General features: G+C 44.0%; 1 protein-coding gene across 3 annotated transcripts in view; it reads left to right on the plus strand.

The window, feature by feature from the left end:
- Window positions 1-18,133, plus strand: part of GPR107 (G protein-coupled receptor 107) — a 33,657-nt gene extending 15,524 nt beyond the window's left edge. For all 3 annotated transcript variants that reach the window (XM_052667999.1, XM_052668000.1, XM_052668001.1), the window contains 4 exons: window positions 5,299-5,348; window positions 6,149-6,232; window positions 7,013-7,137; window positions 13,064-18,133. In XM_052667999.1, the coding sequence (XP_052523959.1) occupies window positions 5,299-5,348; window positions 6,149-6,232; window positions 7,013-7,137; window positions 13,064-13,160 (356 nt within the window). In that variant the 3' untranslated portion in view covers window positions 13,161-18,133. The remainder of the gene's footprint in view (window positions 1-5,298; window positions 5,349-6,148; window positions 6,233-7,012; window positions 7,138-13,063) is intronic.
- The last annotated feature ends 3,547 nt before the right edge of the window (window positions 18,134-21,680 follow it).

Consider the following 21,680-nt stretch of genomic DNA (forward strand, 5'->3'; position numbering starts at 1 on the left):
CGTGTGATAAGGGAAGAGTTAAGAAAAATTATCAGGGAAAACATTGCATAGGCTTGTGCCAGATTGTACCCAGCACCCCCACGGGGACGGAGCTCTCATCAGATGTTAGATATTTAGAGGTGGTTGACAGAAGCCCATGGGGAGTGTTACCTGATGGTGTCATGCTGCTAATGTGCCTGATAAGGAAACTAAGGCTGATTTGGTTGCACTGTAAGTAAAACAGAATCATTCACAGGCTTATAAGTGAACCATCATGACTGGAACCACACGCTCTTTACTCTGCAGGCTTCCCTTGGAGGCAGTATTCTGCAGGGGTGCTGCTCAGTCCCTTGCCTTCTCAAGAAACATCACCAGCACCAACTCTGAATTTACCAAATGAAGGCAGTTTTCTGCTTAACTGGTGAAAGCTACTGAATCCTTTCATATGCAGTCTAGCTGCTGCTCTGTCTGTCCGTGCTGAGAGCTATCTGAATCTTGTGCAGAGTTCTGGTCAGGCTGCCTATTGCTGGCTGAGATTTATTGTCTGGCGTTACCTCAAAGGCTGTTTTCCCTGTTTCTCTTGCACAGACTTCATTATCTCAGAGGGTGTCTTGGGAAATTGTATCCTATAAATTCAATAGTTGTTTTTCCTGTCTCTGGGTCTTCTGGTGACCTTTTTGCTGGTGAGAAGGTCCTAAGGAAAATTATTTTCACTTCCTGTGTCCTTTAGAACTAACTACTGCAGGACTTTATGGCTCAGGCTCCTGCTAATGTTTCTGACTGTTTGTCTGTCTTGTTGTCCTCTTCTAGGTACTTCACAACCTGTTATTAGATGGTGCTCCCTTGGGTCGAGTGCAGTCGTGACTGCAGTCTGACTAGAATAGAAATAAAGTAGAAAGCTGGCCTGACTACGAGTCTTCAATCTGCTAGAGCCGTGCCTGCTGTAGGGTTTTATTTTAACAATCTGCAGTTACATAAAAGGCTTGTTAAACTGCTGGTGATTTGAAGTCACTGGCTAATGTTCACTTCAACTTGTTTTTTTAAAAGTTATTTTTTGGAGTGGAAAAGCTAGAGAAATATGTCTAAAGCTATGACTTATCCAAGAAGACCTTGCAAGCACAGATGTTATGGATTGCTGGTGAGGAGTAGGCATGGTGCAGTCATTCAGCTGGCTCTGAGCTGCCTTGGTGTGGTGGTGTCTTTTTTTTTCCTTTGCAGGTGATCTTTAACTCTGAAGCAAAATACTTGATGCACGCAGGCTTCTTATCCTGCATGGTGGTGGGTATTAAAAAAAAAATACAACCCCTTTTTTTAGGAGTTTTTTTTTCCTCATTTAAAATCACCACCTTAAGCCTAGCTGCAGCCCTGCTGGTCTGTTGCTGCATTTTTCAGAGGGAGCTTGCTGTCTGTCCACTGCAATCCATCTACATTGTGGATGTTGTCTTGAAGGTGTGAAGAAGTGAGCCTTGCTGACTGAGTTAAGGTTGTTTGGGCTGGAAGTCTGCTCAGCTATCGTTACCTTGTTCAGAGGCATTAATAGAGGAGGAGGAGAAAGGACTGTGCTGTTGGAAGAGTCCTTATTTTCGTTCAGAACTCAAAGATCTCACTGGGCCTCTCAGGTCTCATAACCCACTCTTACCTGATGTCTGTTGTTTGAGAATGGAGTGGAGGGCTGGAAACACCGCTGCAGCTTTTGTTCTGCCAGTACTTCTGTGTGTTAAGAGATGTGAAGCTTGGTGCAGTCTGATCACAAACAGTCAGCTATTTTCCAGAAGCACTGCAGCATGTCACGGTTGGCAGCAGTACTAGGGGAAATACATTGCAATGTATAGCTGCCAGGCAACATTCCCTGTGTGCTGTGCAGTGGGCAAATGATTAATGCTTCCATGCTTGTTCCCATGTCACGAAGAACCTTTTGCCATATTCAGCATCATTCTGCCTCTGTGCCATGAAAAAGCTGTGAACAAAACGCTCTGTCCTGAGTGGTGCAGAACATCCTGGCTTAGCTGAGCTCAGCAGGTGTTGGAAGCAATGACTCCAGAGACCTGAGCTTGAAAACACCTCTGCAGCCCTCTAGAGAGAAGAGCCTAGTGGCTGGGTAAACATGCTCCAGGCAGTACACAGACATATCAAAACCCTGAGATAAAGTGTAGTGATATCAGTCTTGAGACCTCAGTGGATAGCACAGAAGAGCTGAAAAATGCTGAGAAATGAAATAAGCCTGTTGTGTTCCAGGGTTGAAATTGCAGTTACGTGCTGCAGACGTTGCTTATCCTGTAGTGTGGAATCTCTTCTGAGTGTGATGGGGAACTTCTGTGCCAAATGGCTAATGTGTTTCAGAATATTCAAGATTAACTAGTCTGTGCCACCTTCGCTGGTATGACACTGAGAGTTACTGTATCTGTGTGCTTCACCTCTTCTTTCTGATGTAGGAATGCTTTTAAGCAGAGTGCCATAGAGATTATAAGGCCATACTTCTCAGAGTTACTCCTGGAGTAGCTTTTTGAGGTCTAAATCTGCCTGTGTGACTTCATTCATGGGGAGCAGGAGGGGATAGAAAACCTCCATTTAGTATTTGGCAACGACATGGCATCTCAAATATTACTATACCATGCAGTGCACTGTGGAAATATTCTTATCTGTACTTTGTGTTTGCTCTAGATGCTTTGTATTTTGTCCTTGCATTCTGTATTGCCTGAATTTGGGCTTCCTATTCTCTCATCTGCAGTCCTCTTACTGTTCTTACATACGCATTCTGAGAAGTTGCCTATTACTCTTCAAAAAGCTATTGTCTGCTGTGCAGGGCTCTAGTGGTCTGACTTTCATCTTCCCCCCCATCTTACAGGCTGCTTCAGCATTTGAAATTAGCATAGAGAGCAATCTGAAACAGTGACTGACTTCCAAAATTCGGTAGCGTGTTGGTTTTTGGTTTTTTGAAAATGCAGATCAGGCTGTTGCAGGCACAAGCTGTTAAAGTAAATGGTGATGAAGAGGGGAAACAGAGAGAAGCAGGGTATAGGTGTTATAAACCTTTCTTGGAAGATTGCTTTTATCTTAATTAGTCTGTGAAAGCAGTGGAACACAAGTATGAATTTATTTGTAAAACCTTTGGTAGAGAGTCTCTTTTATTCTTTTTGTACTCTGCAGTTAAGTGCTGTTCCTAGAAGAATGGTTATCGTACTTGAAACATAAATTTACCCAGCCTTTACTGCATGCTGTGATTGCTGCTGCTTTATCACAGCTTCACAGGTTGGGGCTGCAAGTGATTAAAGTTGTAAGTGACAGCTGCTGGCCTAACCTCTCCTGTGTGTTGCTGTTGATGTCTGTACTGCCAGGCTAGGTGAGCCTAAGTCTCAAAGTGTCCAGCATAGCAAGACTCGAGTGTTACTGCTTGGAGCACCTTCAGCCTGTGGAAAAGCTATTTGCAGGCTGCTGATGCCAAGCAGTGATGATTTTAGACTTCTTTCAGAACAGTGTGTGCTGTGACTTGGAGCTGTTCAGATAAACTGGCGTAGATGTGCATTAATACTGAGTCCAGTGTCTGACAGTGGAGAGGAGTATCTCTGAAGTTGAGACCACCTAGCTGTGGTAGAAGCCAGCTGGCTTCCACAGGTGGCTTTTCAGTATTTTTACCGGGTGTTTTTTGTCTATTTTTTTTCTCTTGCTCCTTTTTTCCCCATGCTTAGCTGCTCCAGTTATCTAGTTGTAATGCTGATTATTATGATATTGATTATCATGATACATAGGTGAGATCTTGAGCTGTGTTTTATCTGTTGAGAGAGAGGTGCTTCCAGTGACTTCAGCTGGCAGCCAGATTTTTGGCATCCCTACCCTTTCCTCCTATGCACTGCCTGAACAGAAATGACTCCCCAGCTCACTCAGTTGTTGACTGTAAAGCACTGATGGACTGGCAGTTTGAATCACAGCTGTTGAGTTGGTGTTCCTGTAACTACAAAGCCTGGGAATTCTTGTGGCCTGTCACTGCACCAGTTGGTAGCGGTTCTTGAAGATGGATATGTTGAGTTGAAAATAGATCTTCCTGCACAAAGCACTACGTGGTGAATCACAAGATCTTCATGATCACACTTAATGTAGTTCTTTAAATAGGACAGCATTACTTCATGATTTAATCCGTTTGTCCTGCAGATTTTCATGTTTTAATCTTTCTTCAAGGATGTTATGGAAAGCTTTTAACGTTAAGCTGTCTAATCAACAACTATACCCATGAAAATCCATACTTTTTTGCTATTTAATTGTACTTTTGTGAGGAGAAGATGTTCCGGGGCAGTTGCAGGTCTGTGCATCTACTGCACAGTGAGGTGCTCTTTGTACTTACTCTGCAGATGTAAGTCTGGAGTTTGAGCACTGCTTTCTGCAGTCCAGAGCTCTGTATTGCAGAGCTGATGCTATTCTATGGTGTTTCATATGCAGCCCACAAAGAAGTGCGTAGCAGTATTTTCCAGTTTGCAACATGTCTTCATTGGCTCTAAATTGCATCTCTGTATGCTGTCAGCATATCTTGGGCTCTTTGCCTCTCCTGTTGTCACAAAAGCTCCAGAAGTCTGCATCTGTTTTCCTGCTGCACCTATAAAACCTGACTCTCAAACTGGAGCTGACAGCTGTTACATCTGTTGTTGACCTCTGCTCATTCACGTGAATACGTGCCGTGTTCCTCAAGAGCTGATGTGTCAGTCCAATGAATGCAGGTTAGCCTGGGGCCTTCACTTACATGGTTTGTGATTGAAACACATGCATTTGCAATGAGAAGTGATTAGTGTGACTTTCCATTTCACTTATAAATTATGACTGAGCCATGAGTGACAGAGAATACGGCTTAGCTGTTGAACAGCAGCGGAAGTGTTTTAACAAGATGCAGTGATTCTGAGGTTCAGGGCTGCCTCCTAGAAAATGCATCCTCTGTGAGTACTTTCTGACATGATCCGTGCCTTCAGCTGATCTGAGCAACTTTGAGGCAGTATCAGGTGGCACTGCCCTTGTGGCAGGACTAAAGCAGCAGTATGTAGTTGGCTACAGACAGGTGAGCACTAGAGGGAGGCTCTATGCTCTGGAGTGTGTACGTGTGACACTTAGTCATCTCGTTGAATTGCCTTTGTAAGAGGTTGGCTGCCCCAGCCTAGAGATTACCCAATACGTAGCCAAGACAGAATAGCACTCCTTAGAGCAACCAGCAGGCTGTGGGGATAAAGCTTTAAATCTGGAAGTCCCCGAGTCCTACTTTTGATTGCTTACCTTGTGAACAAGCATCAGGAAGAACACTCTCAATCAACCTTTTGATGGATTTTTGTGTTCTCTTGACAGCTGCCATTAACCTAGCAAAGCTGAAGCTTTTCAGGCATTACTACGTTATGGTAAGTTTAAAACAAAACAGCCAAAAAAACATACAAGCAAGACCCAAACAAATCCAGCAGCTGTGTACCTGTGCATACAGGGCACTTGGAAGCCATTCCAGCTTTTTGCTGGATTACTTGTTTGAAGCTGCTATAACTCATGAATGGGGTGGAAATGTTGACAGTTCTGTGGCAGTGCTGTGCTTTGGCATCTTAGCCAACTGGGTTACAGACCTCAAAGCAACTTCCCTTCTTTTCCAAGTAGTTGCATCCTTCTATCTTTTAAATTGGTTCCAGCTATCTGTAATGCTTACTAATTTCCTCTGGAGACAGCTCGAGCTGCCAGTTGAATTGATGGGCTTGAGTAAAGTACAATAAACTTGGTAAAAACCAAACTTGGGAGCAAATGGTGCCTTGAGATGCATGCATACAGCTGCTTATTAAGTCAGTGGGAGCCTTGAGCATACCTCCTGAGGGAGTATATCCTCCTTAATGATTTCCAGTGGTCTCATTTCAGACTCTTAAGAAGCATTAAGAGTAATGCTTTACAGTACTGATTCTTGAATTCTACAAAATCCAAATGCTTAAAGCATTTTCCCAATGTAACTTAAACATGTTAGTAGCAGCTTGAGTCATTTGGATGTTCAACAGCCTGCAGAGCCCTCAGCCTGCATCTTCCTTGTTTATCGAAGGAGCATAATGGGGCTAATCTGACATAATGAGGTGTCTGGGAACTGCTTAAGCTATTTCTCTGGAAAAATAGGTTCAGTCAGGATGATGCTATTGTTCTCACTCACTGATTGTGTGTTTCCTTCCCACAGATTGTGTGTTACATTTACTTCACACAAATCATTGCAATTCTCATAAAGATTGCTGTTCCGTTCCAGTGGAAATGGCTGTACCAGGTATTTGTCAATAACGGAAAACACATCCATGCCTTTATTTTATTTTTTTCTTATTAATCTGTAAAAATAACCACAGCAACCAAACTCTTAATTTGTTTTTCATGTTGTGGTGGGACGTGTCAAAGCTCCACGATGCATTCTGCTTCTCCTCGTTAATATCACCGATCATTCCTGGTGGCAGGAGTGGATTTTTTTTAGTTCTGTTTGACCAGCAAGACTGCTGGATTATACATGAGATGTCTGAAAGTAATTGCTTTATTGATTTTAGTCTTTCAATTTAAAAATGTCTGAAGGAAATTAATCAAGGACATAGAAGAGGGGGAAAAAAAATACTCAGGTTTGCCCTGTGTAATTGAGGCCCTGGGGAGCCAGTGAAATAGACTTTCGCTTTTCCATTTACAGGCTTTATTTGCCTAGTGACTTTTAAATACTTGGTTTCTTAACATATAATCCAAGTAACTGTGCAGGTAGTCTTTGGAATATATTAACTGTTGAAAATACCAAACAACTTCAGGTTTATTTTTCTTGGCTTTTAAGTCTTGCTGAACATCACCAGAGTGATGTCTGGGTTTGTAACTGGATTTGAAGTGATGGGGAAATTTAAAAGAAAGAGCTTGACAGCCTTTAGCCTGGGATTAATGATAACAGAATAAAAATTGCTTTTTTATTTCTGCTATGACACAGGCTTCTTGGCCATTCAATCTTGAACCTTATGAGCGGGGAGAAATGTTTTATGACCATGAAGGATTACTGAATTTCAATCTTGTGTCTTACTTGCAGCTGCTGAATGAAATGGCCACGCTGGTGTTCTTTGTCCTCACTGGGTACAAGTTCCGTCCAGCATCAGATAACCCTTACCTGCAGCTTTCTCAAGATGATGAGGATGATTTGGAGATGGAAGCTGTGTAAGAACCTCCTTTTACTACCTCCTCCTTTTACTGCTGAGTGTAAATGAGCATGGTGTAAGGCCACATCGGCTTTGAAGTTCGATCTAAAGATCTGCAAAAACTTATTTTAAGTAACACTGTGCTGAAAAGATGGGGAGTTTTAGCAATGCTCCTCAGTGTTCCATTCCATGCTACGAACCATGGGGCATCACAAATGCAGTAGGACTGAGTTAGTGAGGATAAAGTACAAAGTGGGACTCAATCCCTGTCATTTGCAGTCATTTTCTGAGGACTTATTCAAAAACTTTTCTTTTTTTTTTATATAATAGAAACTGCCCTAAGAAATGCAGTGTGCTGAAAGTGTTGAGTATAGTTATAATTGCCACACCATTACCTCAATAGGAACAGAACCAGCCTGATCTCATAGTAGCTATGCATCTCATGCATAATTGCAATTCACATTCAGACTCAGAAGTCTGTTCTTGAGAGTTTCATTGCTACTATCCTCTACCTGATCTTGAGTAGAATATCTCAACGCTCCTCTTAGTTTTATTCCAGGGGCAAAAAAGTCAGGATGTGTTTGCTGCCCTCATAGTTAGGTCAGCAAGAAGTGGAGCTTACTGGGAACTGCTGAAGGTCTGTGAGGTGGGATCTGCTTGCAGTGTCATGCAGGGACTTTTAATTCTCTGCAGTGTCTCTAGTAACAGATCTTACTGCCAAACGCTGAGCTGTTTTTGTATTGGGTCTGTAAAAATCTGTCTTTGTTAAAAGCTGAATCCAGATAGTAGGCAGTGACTGTAAAATTATTTAATGCTTAAAGGTGTTTAAATGGTTTCAGTTTGGGTGCTGGTAAGCAAACATCCGCATTAGGAAGTCTCAGTCTGAACTGAAAGATGTACAGGATTTCTTACTGTCCAGAAATGAGCTCCCCCAAGATTGCCTGTTAAACTGAAATCAAACTTTACGTTGTGTACTTAATGGATTTTTACTTGTTTGGGTATTTTTTTAGTCCTAATAATAAGCAACCTTGCACATACAGTGGTTTCACTGGATTGGAGACATTATCCAGTGTCAGACTGCCAGGAACAAGCCTGAAGAAGTTCTGTGAACGAATGGAGTGATTGATTTCTTGCAGTAGGGCTACTGATGTTACTTGAGGATAGAATTCTCTGTGAGCCTCTTCCTAGTAAGGCGCTGTGTGCTTTTACATTCGGAGTTTCCACTGTTGTGCCTGGTGGGTTGTTCCTTAGCCTTGCTGGAATTGTTCTCATCTGATTCACTGGGAGTTTTATTCCATGTGGGCTCTTGGCAGAGGATGATCTGTGAGTGTCTTGTGCTCTCTCCCCTGGCTGCATCAGGGAGGTGAAGTTTGCACGTGTTTGAAAAGCGTGGTTTACACACCTGCTCTAAGAAATGAAGCACTGCAGTGCAAGTATATTAAATTTCTTGTTGATTTGATCCTGCTGGTCTTATTTTTGCTTTTATAAATATTAAATGTTGTTTCTGTGGGGAAAAAACATCAAGGCTTTATTTGAGCAAGTGACTAAGTGCCTGACTGCATCCTGAGTAACCACTGTATGAGTGTTTTGTCTTTCATGTGATAAATACTGACTTGTCTTCATGGTGTTCTGCCATGTCTTCTTTCCAGACATTATAGTGGTGGGTTTTTTTAACTTAATTTTTTAATCCTTTTTTTAAACACTTGCTGCAGAAGCATTTAGCTCCTTGAGACTCAATATAAGCAGCAGAGGGGAGAGCTCAAAGGTCACCGTGCCTGATTTCCACACTTGCTCTTCTTCCAGCAAGAAGAAAGATCCTTTTAAGTGCAGCTCTTCAGTTTAATGCCAGTTTTCGTGCAGTGCAAACTATACAAAGCTCTGTCTGGCAGGAAATGTAAATATTGCAAAGGACAGTGTTGCAATCTGCAGGGTTTAAAAAAAAATAAAAGATCTGAGGGCTAAGTGCCTGTGTCAGATGTAATGTGGGGCAAAATCTTCCCTCTGTGGTAGTATTTGAAAATGTTTTATAAATAGCAGTGAAGGTGACGTGCAAAAGATTTCAAAGTCAATTTCTTTTTTTCCCCCCTCCAACTCACGTTCTCTGTCTTGGGAAAAAGCATCCATAACCGTTACAGGACTTTCCTTTCAATTATACCAGACTCAATACAAGCTGCCCTAGTGGAGGGGAGAGGATGACTAAACCTGAACTAAGGACCAGTCTGTTCTTTTTCAAGTAGGGTCAATAGCCATTCATCATCAACAAAGTGCCTTTCTGTGTATTCTGTGTTGGGCAGCCTCTCGAGCCTGTTCTGTCAGTATGTGGGCTTGTTGCTGACAGTTTGTTAGACTAAAGTAGTCTGTCTGAAAAGGTGCAGCCACACTTGGCAGAAACACTTGTCAGGCTTCCAGTCCTAATGCCATTTCTGGGGCATGGACACACAAAAAATTAACCGTACAACAGATGAAGGGGGGTGAGGAAGGGGAGAGGAAGCAGTTCTGGGTTCTGTTTTCACTCGTGCAGTAAGCTATTTCATTAGCTTAATAATCCCTGCTTTAGATGTTGGGTCCCAAAGAGCTCTCCTGCAGTCTGAGTTGAGATCATGTTCGTAAATCTGTGTGGAGTTAAAATATTTCCACTGAATGAAGGATTGCAGGGATAACTGTTGATGCTCTACTGAGCAAATCCATTTTGCTGAGTGCATGGAGACTGACTTTGTATTTTCTTAACACCCCAAACAGCCTCAGCATAGTGAACCATTGTGGTAATGCTGACCTACCTTTGCTTGTGCCCTGGGATCTGGAGTTTCTCCCTGTGTCATGAGACAGCCTGTTCTGTGCGGAGACTTGAAGTCCTGATGGGTTGCTTTGCTCTGCCTTCTCTCTGTTTGTGCTTCATGGCAGACTGATTCATGATGTTCTTTGTTAGAAGTGATTTTCCTTCCCTCTGACAGCTACAAAAGTTCTCTCTGGAGAGATGGTTTAGTGGGAAGGGTTTGTTGCATTTTAGCAATGACTGAAATGCAGTTCAGCAAAGTGTTCAGTTGGGGAGTGTTTCCTTGCAGTACTGCAGGTCAGAGCAGAAGTTAGAATGAGAATTGCAGTGATCTTGACCATCGTGCTGTTACCTTTATTTCGTGGGCTTTGGAACACATTGCCTGGACTAATTTTGAGAGGGAGGAGAATTTCCCATTGTACATGAGCAGTCAGACAAAATCAGGCCTTAAGATCTGCACTGCTCACTTGTCATAAGACAAGAGCAGCACTAACAGGTGAGCAACATTTAACTGCTGAGGGATCCACCCAGCTCCCAAAATCTCATGATGTATCTGTCTGTCTCATCCCTCCATGAACATAGGAAATGCCTCATTCCCTTTTGACTTTAACCTCTGTCATCTTCTTGACACATCACTTTGTAACTGTTTTAAAATACAGTGCCTAAATCTGGACAGTGTGCCTGGTGGAATCTTACTTGTGAGTTGTGTTAGCTCTGCTTTGGTGTCATGCATGAGCAAAACATCTATTCATGCATCCCTGTATGATGCTGTTGAATTGTTCTGGCAGTGGCTCATTTCTTGGTTTGTAGTCCACTGTAATCTTAAGCTCACCCCTGAAGAATCAATACTTGGTTCCTTATTCTGTATTTATGGAGTCAGTTGTTTATGAAGAGTAAAGTTCATAGTTGTTTTTCTGCATTGTCCTGTCATTTTTAGACCATTACTTCAATTTGCCAGAACCTTTCAGCGTTCTAGTCCTGTTCTCAAATATGTGGCTCTTAGTGTCCTCTGCAGATTTAATAAGCAAGTTCTCTATTCCATTACCCAGGCAATTACTGAAAATATTGAGTAGAAGTGAACCCAGGACAGACCTCTCTGGAACCACACTCAGTGTTCTTTCATTTTTGACAGGAAACCATTCAGTACATCTCAATGCATGTTTTTCCAATTAGTTATGCCTCCATGTTGATAGTTTTGTCTAGCTCATGTTTCCCAAGATTTTTCCTATGTGACTGTGGGAAAGCTATTGTAATTGAGGAGAACTTATGAGACTGTCCTCTGCTCTGAAAAGCATGATGCGATCTCTTCTAGGCAAATGTTCACTAATTCCATCTTCTTTAAGCAGCCTGTTTTTCTCCCTTTTTTTATTTGGGTAGGGAATAAAATTGGTATTCGATCCATGCTCTTCTGGCCCTTCTTATTCCCTTAAATGCAGGCTTATCTAGACCCACTCTGAAGTGTCTTCACCACCACTGGTCCCAGTCGTGTCACCACTAAGAATCACAGGATGTACTGGCTTTTGTTTGGGTAAATTATTCTTAGAGTACATAAACAAAAGCTGATATCTAATGTGGGACTAAGGGTGATATCAGAAGAGTGTTTCTGAAGATTACTTCCCCTCCAGGGTAATGCTGCAAAGATGCTGTTAGCTGTTTTGTTCAGATATTCTTACATGGTAAACAGCAGGTGAAAGCACGTTCATACTGACAGCAGCAGAGTCAAACAGGGTGGTTTTATGTATGCTTCCAGGCATCCCTTGTGAATGCACTGTGCTGTTGGCACTGTTAGGCCCAGCATCCACAACAACCTCTGCAGAACATCTGGAGGAAAAAATACGTGCGGAATGAGAATCATGCTGTGCAAAATAATGGAGCAAACGGCTGGTGTGCATGAATAGCTGTTTTGTGTGCTCAGGGAGGAAGATACGGAGTTGAAGAGCTTGTTGGATAGCCAGGGTAGTTCTGAGAGTAATGGTGTTGTTCTAGCTGGATAAAGAGATGAGTTTGCTTGGTGTCAGTATTACATGGCTTTGTAGTTCACTTGTCAGATTGCTGTGACAAATACAGACTTAAAATGGTCTGGGTTGATAAAGGACCCCAATGACCATCTAGCTTCAACCTCCTGCTGTGTGCAGGTCACCAACCAGCAGCCCAGGCTGCCCAGAGCCACATCCAGCCTGGCCTTGAATGCCTGCAGGGATGGGGCATCCACAGCCTCCTTGGGCAGCCTGTGCCAGTGCCTCACCACCCTGTGTGAAAAACTTCCTCCTAATATCCAACCTAAACCTCCTGTCTCAGTTTAAAACCATTGCCCCTTGTCCTGTCACTATCCTTCACTTGGATTGTATAACTGTAATGACCTCTGATGTTTTGTTGCTGTTCATTAAGTGGTTTTGCTATGAAAGGAGCTGGTGTGCATTAAGGTAGTGATGATTACTTGCGGCAGCATCTGTGATGTGTGAACTTGTAGGAACATTGTTCCTGTTTAAAAAATCATGTCAAATGCACAAGCAAGTCTAGTGCACAGAGTTAAGGGTGTTCAGCTATATAGTAAAAGTTTCCAGGCAAGCTGCTCAAGCTTTAGCATGTAAACAGCTGGTGTCAGGGTAACAGCCCCATACATCTTCAAATACTGTAATGCTTATTCCATTGCAGTGTCTCTAATACTGTCTCAATAGGGTGTTCCCTAGCATGAGAGAAATAATTGGATGATGCTGTGGGGCCATATAAAGAAACTTCCAAGCTGAGTGCTGAATAGATCTTGTCTATTACTAGCCCATCATCATTTCATCTGCTCCACCATAAGAAGAAGCTTTTTAAGTATGGAGCTGCACTCATTCTACTGGTACAAATGTGCTAAATGTTTGCTTCTGATGCTACATCTAGACACCTAGCCTGAATGGGAAGCTGTGAGTCAGCCTACATTTGTCTGTTCTATTTTAATGGCAGATGGGGAGTCATGAGACTCACCTCCCATCAGTGCTGTGTCCAGGATGATACCTGGTCTGCAAAATGGTAGCAGTAAGAAATAGAGAACATCCAGACTGGTAAATCTGGGTAAAGAGACATTTAGGAGAAGTGTTATTTGATATGCACAGGAAAAGCATGGGCTGTTGGTGAAATTGATGTTACAGCTCAAGTTCTCTGCTGACATTTCTTCCTTCTCTTCCAGGGTGACGACTTCTGGAGTAATGGAGGGCATGAAGAAGGTCAAGAAAGTGGTGAATGGTTCAGCAGAGCCACGGGGAGAGTGGGAAAGCACAGCATGATGAACTGGACTGAGGCAGCACTTTCACAGAAACTTTTTTTATTTATTAATATTACTTTCAGTGGAAAGGGAGCCTTTAGCACTTCCCAACACTGAAACTGCAGAGTGAGGTGTGTCAAGGGGGAGCAAAGCAGTGCAGAAATCTAACTATTCCTCTGATCATAAAAAAAAAAAAAAAAAGACATCTCTTGGTACCTGCAAGGAGTGTGAAGCTTTCTTAGGGGTTTTGGGCAGCTTATTCTTTTTTCCCCTTTCTGGATCAGTTTGGTATTCTGAATTATTTGCAGTTACATTCTTCAGAATGTGCAAATCTAATGTGAGGAGAGACCTTTAGCGTGTATGTAAAGTATATATTTTATATAATGCTTATAGATGTATACACACACCTGCTAAGTAACACGTGTGCTGGGAAATGCAAAGTGTCTCAGGAGGTGGGGAAAAGAAGATGAGATGTAAGTATTCTTTTTATATAAACTCTCCTCCTGGCTTGGACAGAATATCGCGAAGCAAACGAGTTGAAACTGCTGCAGTTATTTAAGGCTAAGTGGGTTATTGGATCAGGTGGCTTCCTCCAGCCTTCACATCAGTTGGAACGTTGATAAGTGTCTTGTCTAATTTGTGCAGGCTTTTACTTGAATATGTCAGGTTTTCAAATGTATTGCTACGTAGGAAGCAAGCGACTGTTTTCCATTAAAAGCACTAACTTGTAGCACAATAAGTGTTAATGTAGATTCTCCACTGCTGATAGGCTTCTCTTGATTGGCACCCACCTGACAAGAAATACACGAGGTGTAGGACTGTTGCCTACTTTCTAGGGGTCTGCCGTGCTATCTTAAACATGGAATTTCAAGCCATGACCCAGAGTGCTTTGTTCTACATTCTAAAATACTTCCAAGGTTTTTCAGAAGATATTCCCTGGTACAGTGTAGGAGTACCACAATCCTCAATGGAAATCAAACCAGCAAACGTACTGCAGCGTACATCTCTGGTTCTCCACTGTCCTGAGTTGCTTTGCCACTCTGGATGGTTACATATACCTCCCTGTGTGTGTAGAACAGTGGCACTGCTGTTTGAGATGAGCTGAACTGGTCGGAATGGTATTGCTGTCAAAACCAGGCCACTGCAACTCCCAGTCATTAGTGGCTTTTATTTTTGTTTTCAGAAAAGGAGTGAATTGTGGCTGGAATACAGAAGTCTTAACTATCAACTGCAAATCTGCAGTGTGATCTTTAGTCGTATTACAAATGCTGTGTTCATCTCTAGAGTCCTGGTATTGCTAGAAAGGCACATTGGTGCTTGTAGCTGTAGTAATGAGGCATAGTTTGTAGGAGGATAGCAGTGGTTCACTGGTGTAAGGATGAGCTCTAAGAAAAATAAAACTAGTGTAACTCATGGACCCAATGAAGCCTTAATCTTTATGTAGAGCTGTTAAGGTCACCTGTTGAGTGAAGTGCTCCTGTCAGTAACAGGGATAGGCATCTTCACAGAGCTTCAGACGTGCCAACATCTCTTAAACTCATTTGGGAACTTGCTTTTTTTTTCCTCTTTTGACTTGAAGGGACTACATTTCTGGGGGCACAACTGATGGAAGGACTTCCATGACTGCTTTTTCTCATTTTTAATTTAAGAAGGGAGTGGAATTTTTATTTTGTGGAGTTGCTGTTTTGTCTGTTGAAATGGTGAACCACTTCTTCCTTAGTCTTCAGTGTGGGTTGTAGAGCTTTTAGGCAGAAGTCTGTACCAACACTGTGTTCTCTGACTGCAGCTTCTTTTTCCCAGTGTTCATTTTATTCATTGTGGAAGTAGTAGAAATTAATCTAACTGCTTTGATACCTGGAACTGTTTTCTCTTCAGATGAAGCATAAGAATAACCCTCTTATCTTGGTGCAGAGTCCTCCGTTTTCCTCCTTGGCTTGTAACTACACAATAATTACAGCAGTGATGGTTTGGCTTTTGCTGCCACTGTTTTGCAAAGATACAGTTCAAGTGAAAACAGAGCCTGCACCACGAGAAAGGCTGTTACACGATCAATGAGCCTTCTAGATCTTCAGTATGAAAAGGTCTTTTGCATATTTCGTAGCTGAGACTTGAGAAATTGAACTAGAAACAAAGAGAGGCAGCCCTAGAGCATGGTATGGTTAAATACCTGCAAATTGGCTCCTCTCATTCTTTGCTCTGATTTGACAGTTGCTCTGTCCCTGGGGAAGGATCGCTGTCTGTATCCAGAGGGCTGCTGAGCCAGACTGCGAGCCTTGCTCAGAGTTGTCTGCCAGAGTCATAGAGTCAGTTGGCACAGAGGGATGTAAGAGATGGAGCAGGAGTGCAACCAGTGGTAACGTGGACGTGATGATGACTTGGAGCCCGTTGATGTAATTTCTGAATGGAATTGGCAGTTCTGTTTCACTTCCCAAATGTCGGAGGCTGTGCGGGGTCCTGGTGTGTGCTGAGCTGGTTCTGACAGCTGGCTCTTTGTACTTCAGCATCAGTGAATCGCTGATAGAACAAATGCTTTTACCTTCATCTCTGGGTTCTTTTTTTTGTTGTTGTTTGCTTTTTTGCTGATGTTGCATCAAGCGTGGTTATGTCCACCAACGCCCTGCTTTCTTAGAGGCCAAAAAATCAGTGACTCCTTTTTGTCTTGGCAGAAAAACTGATGGTAGCCCTCTGAAAGTGTTCTTAGTAGAGCTGGTTCCAAGTTCAGACCTGAGCCTTAGCAGTCAGCTGTACAATCAGCTTCAGCTGGCACTTAGTGCAGGATTCGGGCCAGCACTACGGCAGTGACTAGTCAGTCAGTCCTGTGCATTAACAAGGAAACAAAACATGGGTGACCAAGTCAAAAAACAGTGATGCATTTTCTTAGTGCAGCCATTTCCAAAGTGAATTTCCACTTAAGTGTAGAAGTCCTCAGAGCAGGTTGAAAAAAATCTGTCCCTGTAGTGTGGCATGATTAGACAGTGGCTGGGATGTTGGAGGATAGAGAGAGCATCTGCAGTTGTGCTTTGTGCACAGCATGGAGTGTGCTGTGCCACAGAGCATCAGAGGGAGGGCTGCTCCCTCCCCCTTCCTCCCAGAGCAAGCCCACATCTGCATGACTTCCCATTGCTAGTGAAAAGCAGCAGCTTAGGAGCTCACCAGGCAGGATTATCACAGTGCTCACCTCTCAGATGAGTGTGCCTGTCTGGTAGGAAGCTCTGCCCTTCACAGGCAGGGGAAGTAGAAGAGCTGCTCATGGCTGCACAGATGGTCCTGGGATAGAGCCTTACTTTCCTGTCTGCCTCTTACTGAAGTGAGCAGCCAAAGCAGTCGCTGAGTACAGCAGTGTGGCTGATGGGGTCCTGGGCAGGGATCCCTGCTGCAATTCTGAATAAATGGCTGTGAATGCATTCACACGCATTGCTGCTATGGAGTACTCAGCATCCTCCACAGAGAGGAACAGGGCTGCTTCACTCTTGACTTGTAATGCAGCTTATGCCCCAGTAAATCCCTATTGATGGTGACATGCAGATGCCTCTACGCATTCCTCCTTCCTGCTCTGACTTTTAAGCAAGCTGTCTTCCATAGGAAACCTCCTTGCAGCGCAGCTGCCAGGCTCTTGCATTCTTCAGACTTGAAAATATTTTCCTTGATGTTCATCAAGAGAAGTATTAAAAGAAAGGAAGACATAATGGGGTCATCTGGAACGTTGCTACTGTTTCCTCAAAACATAGCAGTTCTGGTTGAAGAAGCCACATGCTGTCCTATTAAGCTGCTCTTTAATGTTGTCATCTAACTCAGCGTGTCATGATCTGTGCAGCACATTGTTCAGTGTTTCTCTCCAGCTGTGTGCCCTGTTCCTGGATTTCCACGCTGCCATACCCTGGGAGCATGTTGTAAAAATTTGCTGCATTGCAGTATTTTTGTCTTGGAGCTCGTAATGTGGAAGATGTATTTTTCTAAGCTAGGTGGTGGACTCTCTGTAGCATGAGTGTGCATCCACCTTGTGTTGCTAAGTACTGTAACATTCCTTCTGGACATAAAGGGGACGTGTCCTAATCACTCCAGCATGCACTGGAGTCCAATGCAAGACTCTTCATGTGTTAACACTTCTTATTCCTTATGGTACACTTCTCTTAAAGAGGAGAAATGCAGGCTGAACAGTGGCAAACAAACAGGCGAGGTGTGTGTCTGTTTGCAAATTGCCGGGCTGCATTAGAAGCAAATACTGGGTATTTGTAGGTTCTGTTGAGCTCTATGAGAACTGAAGTTGCATAGCTGTTACAAAATCAGGTAAACGTGCAGGTATTGAAGGAAGTCCTCGCTCCTTCAGTCTGCCTGCTTTGTCTCCTTCAGTTTGACCTGTAACAATAGCTAACAGACTACTGTTACTTTAAAGCAAATGTGTTTTATTGATTCTACCTTCTGACCTCCATTTCAATTGTAAAACGCTTCCCCGTTTTCCACCTCTGTAAAAAGCGTGGAGATGTGGTCTGCAGTGGGTGGGAGCTGCAGTGATGAGTGAAACTGGGCTTAAACTGTCCCAAACCTTGTGCCCTCCTAACTTCAGTACCTGAATGTTTCATGAGAGCTGCGGTGGTGCCCCCAGGGGCTCTCGACCAGTGTTGGTGCGTTCCCTGGGGCTGGCTGCTTGATCAGTTCCATCTGGTTTTTCTTGTAGCTGCTGGCTATGATGCTGTTCTGGCTTATTAATCACTTTTACTTACAGATATATAGAAAGCTGTGCATTTTTTCCCCCTCCCCCCGTGTAGTTTTATGCTTGGAAATTGCAGTGATCCTGTAGGAGCTCCATGTGATGTGTGCTTGCGAGGGGGTGGAACAGGGTAAGGAAAAAGGCTGAGATGTTACACTGTGTAAATGGATGGAACCGGAAGAAAGGCCTCCTTGTAGGTTGGCTGGCTTAAGAACCCACTTACCTTCTGACTGCTGCAATCCTGTAGAAAGGACAATTCTAAATAAATATCTCCCTGTGGGATTTCACCTGGTGTTCTGCTCTCTGTGTAACGAAGTAGAGCCTGACATCCGCGTTATCAGCATCCTCCTGTAGCCAGGAAACCCGAGCGTGGGGCTGGGACCTGTTCGTCAAAACAGAGGATGGGTCTAAATGGCTTTCCTTTCCCTTCAGTACCTATTAATTATTAATTCTAGATCCTCTTGTGTCATTAAGCAGCTTTGGGGCACCTTGTACAATGTAGCTCTGAATTCATTTAGTAAATGATCTCCAAAAGAGCTCAGAGACTTTACTGTACAGTAAGGTTCTCTTCCAGGGTTTTTGGTGACCTATAAATAGCCTTTTCTTCTGTTCTTCTTCAGATGCACAAATAACTTTTTTTCAGTATTTTTTTTAAGCTTTATTAAAAGAACAGCAAGCAGTATTTGGAGAGAAGCAAAGTAGACATAAATCAGGATGGTCTGTGCAACTTGGCTTCCCTGCTGTGATGCAAATGTACAAAATAAAGATTGAATGACTAGAAAGTTGAATGCATCTTGTTTTCTGCTTCTGAATTGCTAGTAACCAAGATGACCTTTTGGATTTTTTTTCTCCATGCCTGACCTCCAGTTGCAGCTGTTAACTTACATGGGTGCATGGCCAAATCACAAAGCAGCTGTATACCTGTGAAGGATGGGAGGAGCTTTTTGTTCCTGGGCTGCTGCAGGTGTTTCCTGAGCTGCCTTCTCCTCAAGCACAAGGGCCTCCATTACCATCACCCTCCTGGAAGAGGGAGCTGTTTGATTGAGGCTAGGGTCAGGGTACTTGGGGACTTTTCCAGTTGTTCCCTTTATGAGCTGGCAGTTCTGACCATGCGTTTTTAGTTCTTCACCTGGCAGGGATGAGGTCTGCAGTGTTTCTATCAAGTGCTCTTCCTAACAATCCACCACTGCCTCAAAGCATATGGCCCTCATCACAGAATGTAGGTCTTCAAAATGTCTCTTACACTTCATTCTATCGTTCTCAAGCTACCATGCAGGGGTAATGCCAGAAATAGATGTGTTCTCTGCACTGCAAAGCCCAAACAGGCAGCTCTGCATTGCCTCAAGCCTTTGGGTGGGTGGCGTTTTACCATGGAACTGAACTGTAAGAAGGACATGGGTTTTGGACTGAACAGCCTGCTGTAGAGTAAAACAAAACATATGATGGGGCTGATTGTTCCACTGGGCCAGTCTGCATCTACCTCATGCAGGTAGTTCTTGGGTGCTTGCTTTCTCCAATCTGCACATCTGCTTTATCCGTTTGTTGTACGTTTGGCCCCTTACAGCGACAGCATCTGAGCTCATCTCTGCTGCACTGCACAGGGCTCCTGTGGGGCTGGTTGTGCTGGACCCAAAATGGCTTGGCTGTAATGACAGGCAAGGTGCTGGCACAGGGGGGTGTCGTGTGGGGCTGCGTGGTGGAAAGGCTCACTGAGCTTGAAACTGAGGGTATACAGAAAGAATCCTGATTTGGCTGCTTTCAAAGTGAGAGGGGGAGCCTCGAATTGGAACAGCTCCTGGTAGCTATGGTCAATTGCAAGCAGGGCCCATCTGGTAGACTTGTACAGGGGCAAAAATAACCAATGCTGGAGCCCCAGTGAAGCTTTCCTGAATATGTTGTGTTTCTGTGTGGATTTCTAGGTGTTCCTCTGACCAGAGGAGGTAAACGGTTCCACCTGCTTTAAGGATTTTCTGTTAGCATCTGAAATTCTGGGCTGCCTTGATCATTTGCTGCTCCTTGCTGCAATCCAGGCTGCCTGCTGTCAGTGCTCAAGCTCTAGCTGTATCTTCATGACTGCAAAGATCTGCCTTCTCTTTAAATCCCGTTTTTGCCTTCTTTTGCCTTCTGACTGATAGACTCTAATGAGCAGGACTGGGCTGTAGTGCCCTGTGTGGTGAGTGGTCAATAAAAACAAATTGCTTTGAACAGAGAGGTAATAAAGCAGCTTGTGTTTGGCACAGTTGATCCCAATACTGGGGTCCTCAGTTAGGAGCTGAAGACTTTCATGTGTCTTAATAAGAAACGCATATCATCCATTCCTTCTCTCCATTCCCATCCATGGAACTAAGAGCACTTTGGGTGGCATTGCTTTCTTGTGCCTGTTCTCCCACGTGGAATATTTCTGCTGGGATGGTTGAAACAGTTTATAAGATCACTCCTGTCATCTTATCAGGAAGAGCTGAACAAAATAAACAGGTTTGCAGGGTGGGACTGTTGCAGTGGTGCTAAATGGTGTAGGTCAGGATTGGAATGGAGTGGGTGGCTTAGACCTCATTGCTGCTCCCTCTTGGGATGCTTGTAGTGAGCTTGGCCAGAGATTTCCAGCATCTTCAGTGGCAGGAATTGTTTGCAAAGGGGGTCTCCTGCACAAAGGGTAAACGTAAGGTTTCTGTCCCAGGAGACTGAGCCTCTTCTGCATTCTGCAACCATCTGCAATTTTGAGCCATTGTTGTGGGGTGGCACAGCTCGATGGCTATCTGTCACCCTACAAATGCATCCTCTGCTCTTACAGGGGGTGTGGAAGAGCGTTTGTCAGTGCCTCAGCATGCCTGAAAATGCCTCTCCCATAGAGCTGCTCTGCAGAAGGAATCCTACACCTGGCCCAGCTATTAATGAAGATATTGATCTCCTGGAAGAAGCCCAACTTTTGTGTTTAGGGACGCATCTTTGGGAGGCGTTGGTCAAACTGGTGGGACTGCAACGAATGGCTGTGGTGAGATGAGAGACGCGGGCAGTGACAGAAGATGACAAGAATTAAAGCTCTAAGCCTGTCTAAATGGCGATTAGAGAGCCGAGATGGTGCAGCGCAGTACAAAATGGCTGCATGGGGAGAAACTGCAGAAACGAACTGGGAATTCATTAGCGTGGCTCAAGGGCTGTGATGCAGAGAGATGAGATGAAACGAAAGCGGAGGAAAACAAGATGTCAGGAGAAGCCTTCTGCCAACGAGACTGGTTTGGCTGCAGACAACCTTCCCCGGAGAAACGGAGGAAGTTCTGTGTTCTTTCAGATAATGAACGGTGGACTGGACAAATCACTGCTAAATGTACTGTAGGGAGCAGTCCCTTATCAGCTGCGAGCCGGACTGAATGCCGGCTCGCTCTCCTTCCATTTGCTTATCTCTGTGTGAAGCACATCGCATGCGTAATTTCTGCTTTAGGGGTTCGTTGTTGTGTGACTGTTAAACCTTGCACATAGCTGGGGTGAGCGTGGCTGCTGCCTGGGCAGAGCAGGAACGTGCTGCGTTACGGCGAAGCTGCTACCTGTGCTCCCTCATCTGTATTCTGGGTAAGTCGGGTTTTAACTGCTGCTGCTCAAACTCAGCAGAAAGACCTGCCGGCATAAAACCTGCTGGCGTTTACTGGCCCCACGGTGCCTGTGCAGTGCCATGAATCAGAGCAGCGTGAGGGGAGGGCACAGCGCGACCTCGTAGGGCAGTAAAATGAAAGAAAGAGGTGCGAGACGTGCTTGAGAGGGATTTTGGAGCCTCTCTGTCCCCTGTGATGCTGCCGGTGGGCGCAGCGGGGTCTGCGCTGCACAAAGCTGCTGCAGCTG

The sequence above is a fragment of the Tympanuchus pallidicinctus genome, unplaced genomic scaffold (genome assembly GCF_026119805.1).
Source record: "Tympanuchus pallidicinctus isolate F22 unplaced genomic scaffold, pur_lepc_1.0 scaffold8, whole genome shotgun sequence".
Classification (NCBI taxonomy): Eukaryota; Metazoa; Chordata; class Aves; order Galliformes; family Phasianidae; genus Tympanuchus; species Tympanuchus pallidicinctus.